Source organism: Centropristis striata, chromosome 21, assembly GCF_030273125.1.
Source record: "Centropristis striata isolate RG_2023a ecotype Rhode Island chromosome 21, C.striata_1.0, whole genome shotgun sequence".
In the NCBI taxonomy this organism is placed as follows: Eukaryota; Metazoa; Chordata; class Actinopteri; order Perciformes; family Serranidae; genus Centropristis; species Centropristis striata.
The window spans coordinates 28,315,521-28,323,543 of NC_081537.1; the positions used below are offsets into that span (position 1 = coordinate 28,315,521).

The following is an 8,023-nucleotide window of genomic DNA, read 5'->3' on the forward strand; positions in this document are numbered from 1 at the left end:
TCCTAAGGATGGCTACTGTGTGCACAATATGCTGACACAGCAATTGTATTGTACTTTAATTTAAGTCAAATTCAATGATGCTTAATGTTTTGGCTTACACTTTATGTGGTTTTACATTATGCTCTAAGGGAGAATCAGAATATGACTGGTCATGCTGTTTTTTTTTTAATGTGTAATGCACAGCTGCCACCACCAGAGGGCTCTACAAACAAACACTATCGTCATATACAGTCATGGAAATAATTATTAGACCACCCTTGCTTTCTTTAATTTCTTGTTCATTTTAATGCCTGGTACAACTAAAGGTACATTTGTTTGGACAAATATAATGATAACAAAAATAGCTGATTCAGTGCACAGATAACACCCTAAGACTCACAGCTCACACTGAAGCTGTCCATCTGTCCATCTACACCTGTTCATTCCTCTGAATAAGAGGTGGAGACATTCACTGGAAGTAGAGGTGAGTGGGAATTCCTTCCTCCAATGGTGTGAGAGCATCCTGACAGCCGAACACCTCAATGGTCCTCTGGAAAACAGCATGTTTAAAATATTATATAAATTCATATAGACATACACAAATGCAAGCACACACATACAGTTGCATCTCAATACATTAGAATATCATGGAAAAGTCAATTTAAGTCAAATAGCCCCAACCAAGTATTGAGTCATATAGATTGACATACTTTTCAGAGACCAACATTTCCATATCGTCACACTGTTAAAATAATCGGCTAAGTCATTTTTTGTCAAAATTGTTTTTGTTTTTTTTCTAAATCATCTCCTCATGATGCCGGCCACCTATGGTAAAATCACCTACATCAGTTGATCAGATCATGTGATTTTACCCCTTTAAGATAATGGGCTATGTGAAGTGTGTGACTTAAGCGGATTTATTATGCCTCAGTCAAAACAAAATGTGACTTAGGCTATTTTTTGAACATGCCTTTGTGACTTAAGCAAGATATGGTAACACTTTATTTTGAAGGCGTCTACATAAGAGTGACATGAGCGTGTCATAAACATGACATGGGATGTGTCATGAACATTAATGACACTTTGAAGTAACATTAATGCTCATGATACTTGTCATGTCATGTTTCTGACAGGCTTGTGTGACTCTTATGTAGACACCTTCAAAATAAAGTGTTACCGTATCTTGCTTAAGTCACAAAGGCATGTTAAAAAAATTGCCTAAGTCATTTATTTCTCCAAGTTACATAATTTACACACAGTATTATTACTATGCCAATAGCCATCCTTTCTTACATCCTTTTTGAGTGAAATGATCATTAAATGTCGTATGTTTTTTTGTGTTTTCCCGCAAAACTAAAAAAAATTAATTAGGTGATTATTTTAACAGGGTGACGATATTAAACATACTTTTTAAAATTGGTCTTTTGTAATATTACATTTTTTTTGAGACACTGCATTTTAGGTCTTCATTAAATGTAAGCTAAAATCATTATATTTAGAAGAAATTAAGACATGAAATGTTTCATTCTGTGTTTAATGGATCTATATAATGTGTTATTTCCACTTTTTGAATTGAATTACTGACATAAATAATCTTTTCTATGATATTCTAATTTATTGAGATGCACCTGTATAAAAGTCAAAAGCAGCTTCACCTCCATGCCCATCAGTAGCTTCTCTCTGGATGTGGTGAAGAGAAGCTCATAGAGTCTGTATTTCTGAAACAGACTGCAGCCAAAAGAATAGACAGGGTGAGCCGTGTTAGTTTAATTATTAAAATGTACCATAGCCTAGAAGAACACAGTTATTTCACATACAACATCAACAATAAAAACACTAAATTACTTGCTATAATTTAAAGTATTTGTTTTTCCTCAGCGCATTAATGTGATGTTGTCATCCTAAATCCATGGTCAATTCTATTCATATATATAATGGAAGACAGGCAAACTTCTTAGTTTGCAATAGTAGAAAGCAGGGGCTAAATCTGACCTTCTTATGTTGGGGGACTCTGTGGTTTACCATGGGTGCATGTTTGCATTACCAATCTATGGTTTAATTTGAGTTGCTTTGATATTTTGCTCAAACCACAATTGTCCTTTCAATGCTCAGTGATTTCAGTGTGTTCATGTGCTAGCCAGTGAGCTTTGCTTCACAGTTTAACCCTTTATCAGGCAAAGAACTATATTTGGTAACTTCAGGTTATATTTCGAGAAAAAAGTTGCAAATTTACTAGATTAAAGTGGCAAATCTACAAGAAAAAAAGTTGCAGATTTAAGAGATTTAAACCACAAGGGTATAAGAAAGTACCAAGTGTCAAGGGTACAAAATTGTACCTTCTGAGGGTACTGCCCCAGTGACAAGCCATTGTACCCTAAAGTACAGGATGACTCTTTGCTATTTGCTATCTAATTTTAACCCCACATATATGCCCTACTCTTTGATTGTTTTGTAAAAGATTTAAACATATGTGTTTGATTGTTTTTGTATTTGTTTTCATGATTTTGATTCTTTTTTTGTATTGTTTTGATTTTTTGTTTAGTATTTTTCTTATTCAAATGTTTTTTGGTGTGATTTTCATATACAGTAAGCCTTTACGGGTTTCTGCTGCACCCATGTGTACTTTTATGTGTTATCATCTATGTGTTTTATTTTGTTTATATGTGAAATAAAACTAAATTGAACTAAACTAAACTAAGCAAAGCCTACACAACTGTCACCCACATGGGGTCTGCGAATGATGAAAGAATATTAAGGACACCTCTGACCTGTTTCGAATGTAACTGATGAGCTCTTTGGCTTCTTCTCTGTCTAGAAGTGGGGTTGTGTCTTCTTCTGAAGTTGAGCCCTGGCTGGCAGCACCTAAGGCCTCCGCAAACTCCACTAAGTTATCCACTAAAACCATCTGTTTCTCTAGAATATGACAAAAAAAAGCACAAATTATTGCTGCAATTCTGATATACTTACCTAAGTAAGTATATCAGAATTGCAGCAATAATATACAGGTGCATCTCAATGAATTAGAAGATCATAGAAAAGTTTATTCATGTCAGTAATTCAATTCAAAAAGTGGAAATAACACATTATATAGATCTATTACACACAGAATGAAACATTTCATGTCTAGTTTATTTAATTTCTTCTAATTATAATGATTATGGCTTACATTTAATGAAGACCTAAAATACAGTGTCTCAAAAAATATATAATATTACAAAAGACCAATTTTAAAAAGTGTGTTTAATATGTAAATGTTGGCCTCTGAAAAGTATGTCCATCTACAGTACAGGCCAAAAGTTTGGACACACCTTCTCATTCAATGCATTTCCTTTATTTTCATGACTATTTACATTGTAGATTCATCAAAACTATTAATGAACACATGTGGAATTATGTACTTAACAAAAAAGTGTGAAATAACTGAAAACATGTCTTACATTCTAGTAAGCAAAGGGTGGATATTTTGAGGAATCTAAAATACAAGACATGTTTTTTCAGTTATTTCACACTTTTTTTGTTAAGTACATAATTCCATATGTGTTCATTCATAGTTTTGATGCCTTCAGTGAGAATCTACAATGTAAATAGTCATGAAAATAAAGAAAATGCATTGAATGAGAAGGTGTGTGTCCAAACTTTTGGCCTGTACTGTATATGACTCAATACTTGATGGAAATGAACGTTTCCATCATATTGTAATGGATTGAGATGCACCTGTGTGTAGTAATGTAAGGTACTGAACTCACATAAGTATCTTTTCTGCACTGTAATTAACTTTTCAGCATTGTAGGAACATAATTTTAACTCATTTATATTCACTGAAATATCATAAAAAAGTCAACTCCTGCACAGTCTGCTGAAATCTAACACATAATTCTGATATTCATGTGCCCTGAAGAGCAACTTATAATGTTCTATGTTAATACTACTGTGTCTGAGAGAGCAGGTAAATAGGTAAATATTTCCACAACCTGTAAAATACCACAATAGAATAAAAAGTAATGCCCCTGGCATATATATTTTCTGCTAGCAAGTAGCAACCACCATGTTTTAACAGGCAATGCACTAGTAGTTCAACATTGGCCTGTAGGACTCTCATTAAATGTGTGGAATTTGGAAATGATCGAACCATGAGGCGTTTCTGTTTTCATGGCTAATAATTGAAATTCCACCTCTTATGTTATCCAGCAGCATATGTAGTACAGCCATGGAGAAGGAGATCTGTTTGGGGGTGAAGTTGGCCTCTTTTGCCCACCAGAAACCACAGACATAGTAATCCAACAGGGCAGATTCCTTCATACAGATCTGATGGTTCCTGAAGCCCAGAATCTCCTTTATCTCACTACACAGAGAGAGAGATTACATCTTGATACTATATCAGTGTAGCAGTAGGAGCCGTTCTTCTTTTTAGTTCATTTTTGAGTTTTAGAGAACAAGGAAGAGTTTACATTTCACAATTTAAAAAAAACCCAACACTTGTAGGATATTTTAAATGCTGGTTTCAATAGTTGTAGAATCAATATGTTTATATGCCAAAATAAATTAAAATGAGAATCAGAATTTAATTCCTGGCAGCATGGAAAGACTTAAGGACTAAAAATGACACAAAATGACCAAAAAAAGACACAAATTACCAAAAAGACACAAAATAACTAAAAAAGACACAACAAAAGACACAAAATGACCAAGAAAAACACAAGATGACTTAAAAAGACACAAACTGACAAAAAAATACACAAAATGACCAAACTTGTTACGCTAAACACACAAGACACAAATAAAATACAGTCACACTAGAATAAAAACCAGAGTTGGATGACACACAATCACAAGATCACATTTATGTTGGTTTTCTTAGTTTCTTTTTGGTTCAAAATGTTGATCCAGTAAGTCAGAATAAAAAATCAATTATTATTAGGTCATATAGGTGAGGTTGTGCTGAAAAAAATATACCAACATGGCATTTAAACATACACAAGTGGTGTATACAGGCAGGATGAAAAGGAATCAAAAATGGACAAAATGGCCCAAAACTCCATAGAGTTCAAACATAGCTAACGGCGCTAGCTCGCTGCGGTGGAGTGATATGTGGCTGCCGTTACTTACAGCTCTAGTTCCTCCCTGGTTTTCTTCAGCAGCTCTTGGATTTGTTGGAGTTGCGCCGCTTCCCACTGGAGGAAGACCGTTTCCTCTTTCTTACGAACGGAAAGAAAAACATGTAGCAGACGTACCATACCATAAGTGTCAGTTATAACCTATACTTTATCTTTACCTTTGGTTGCTCCTTCTTTTTCTTGTCGAAACGTGTCGCTCCGCCGGACATGTTGACGCTCGGCTGTTGCCATGGCAGCCAGCACCCAATCAACTGTTGCCAGGATCCGTTCACTTTTAGAATGGGCCACCTGCACAATGTAGTGTTCTTTATTTATGTATTTATTGGTTATTTAAATGAAATAACAAAAAAAGGAAAGAAAAAAAGAATCAATATATACATGGGATTGTATACTACAGAAGAGGATTAGGGCCACACACACAAAAAAGAGTTCTGACTTTAAAGTAAAATAAATAAAGAATAAAATAAAAAGAATAAAGTCAGAACTCAAATATTTTTTTCTTGTGTGGCCCTAATCCTCTTCCGTAGTATACAAATACTAAAATACAAATACTAAAACAGTAACAGATCAAAAGCCAGGGAGGTTACCATTTTTAATTCAATTTTACCCACTTCCATGAAATAGTAGCTATTTATTAATGTTATTTACCACTTTCATTGATATTGCAACATAACATGAAATAAAATGAACACAGTGAAATCCTTTGAATGATCATGTCTTTGACTTCCAAGTCCAAGTCAGGTCTCCAAGTCTCCTCTTCTGTTTAAAGACAGACTTTACGACTGAGTATATAGGTTGGAACTTCTGCCTGCATTGGAACTATTTCAGCTTCCAAGTTAGTAGATTATAAACGGAGAACTACAGAAGCCCTAAATGGTTCTGGCCAAAACATTTTAAATTCCGCTGTTATCTCGAGATCACTTGATTATGCGGTTATCTTGATAAACAGTCTTTTCTTCTTGTTTCACTGGAAAGTCTAGAAGATCCATGAGATTAAAACCTTTTATTCACATTCAAGTCAGCATAGCATGAAACTGTTTTTTATGCAAAGAAGTCAACTTTTTTTGCTTGATGCAGCACTGGGCAACTTAAATAGGAACTAACAGAGTCCGTGCCCTGCGTGAGATCAAAAGTCAACTGCTGTAACTATGTCCAAGTTCATATTTTCTTTACAGAAAAAAATATGGAGAGGCTTCAAACTATCTTGGCCTCATGTCCCTCTGCTGAGCCTGTTTAAAGAGGAACAGGAACCCTTACCGGATCTGGAGTGAAAGAAGACTCAGATAACATAATTTAGTCAATAATACTAAAAACTCACTTAGTTGTATGTATTTATTGAAGATGTATTTTAAAAGGTCAGATGGATGTGACATCACGACATCTTCTGCAGATATAAGATGTGAAGTTTTGAGTTCGACAGACTGAAGGTGAAGTTCGTTTCCTCTGAAGACACAACTTGAGGTGAGTCTTGTAATCAGACGTTTGAGAAATCATTGTCTCCTTGTGATTTTTACTTTAACACAAAATGACTGCAATAAGACAAAAACTTGAGCTTTTTCTTGGAGTGCAGTACAATCGAAAAAATTGCATGCAATTGTAAAAAAGGTAATTGTGCAGACGGATTTGTGTCTTTTTCTCCTTAAATTTAGCCTTTAAAAGAAAACTTCACACACTAAAACTACCTTTTCTATAGCAGTTACTCACCCTGTGTTACCCTGAATTTGTGATGAACAAACTGAGACAAAGCCAGAACCTGAACAGCAAAATTTCAAATTTACATGTTCTGCATTCACATAATTATCTGTGAGTTTGCTGACTGAATTATTTTAAATTCGATTTTTGTTGTATTTTCACAGCATCAGACACGTCTACATCAGCAGAATTTGACAGCAGAAATCTTACGATGAAGGTGAGTTTGTGAGCTGATATTTCACAGATTTTAAATGCCGTCATGAAACTAAGCAGTTGACCACCTCTTCTGTTCCAGCTTCTATCAGTTGTCCTCCTCCTTGCTCCACTGTTGGAAATTATTAATGTATTTTTGTGTAGGTGTACTGTGACATGGATTCATTGGGAGGAGGGTGGACGCTGAGTATTTTAACCAAAGATGCTGGATAGAAGGATGCTAGGAAATGGTACACGCGTCCTGTCTCTCCAGCCACTCATTTCAAAGTATTGCAAACATCAAGAATCATTTATTTATATTTTCTTTTGTTACATTAAAGCGATGAAGTTTGCTTTAACACAGTCAAATATCTGGCCCAGATATATTTCTTGGTTTTAAAATCTGGCCCAATTCAATTTATAATAGAATAACCCTGGTCTAGGCTTTCTTCATACAGAAGTGGTCGTGGTTTTTAACTAAACTGGGTTGGAAAAACAATATATTAGAACTGGTCACCTGTCAAACCCTCGACAAAGTCAACCTCTTGCAGCACAGGAGTCACGTAAACTTGTTGACAAACACTTTGTTGTATTCTGCAGGAGACTCGCTGGGACATCACAATGGAATGAAGTTTTCACCATTGACAAAGACCAGGACAACTTGACCTTGAACCGATTGCTTGCCACAACCTTTTTTTTCTTCTTTTTTTTTCATTTAATGAACTTTATTGAAGAAGGCTGTACATACAATTGTATATAGAACAGGTGCTCCAACATATATGTGTCATCAGAAATAAATAAATCACAGTAAATTAAGGTTATTATTAGTAATGCCAGTAAACTTAAAAAAGAAGGGAGGGTCATAAATAAATGAATAGATAAAATGACAGGAAAGGGGAAAAAACAACAACAAAAAGAAAAAGAAAAAAGGGAACATTATTCTTTTTTGAAAAACCTCTCGTATATGTCTGTGGATGTAGTGCTTTGTGTCAATTAGTGTAAGGGATTTAATGTACTCTTTAAACTCATGCAATACATTTTTAAAG

The 8,023-nt window shown here is 34.7% G+C and overlaps 1 protein-coding gene across 1 annotated transcript; it reads right to left on the minus strand.

The window, feature by feature from the left end:
• Positions 1 to 251: 251 nt before the first annotated feature.
• On the minus strand, positions 252 to 5,307 carry cabcoco1 (ciliary associated calcium binding coiled-coil 1). Its single transcript, XM_059324930.1, has 6 exons — positions 5,252 to 5,307; positions 5,086 to 5,174; positions 4,152 to 4,321; positions 2,748 to 2,892; positions 1,635 to 1,707; positions 252 to 529 (listed from the first exon to the last, which is right to left on the minus strand). The coding sequence occupies exons 1-6, from the start codon at positions 5,300 to 5,302 to the stop codon at positions 449 to 451; spliced, it is 609 nt and encodes a 202-aa protein (XP_059180913.1). The 5' UTR covers positions 5,303 to 5,307; the 3' UTR covers positions 252 to 448.
• Between the last annotated feature and the right edge of the window lie 2,716 nt (positions 5,308 to 8,023).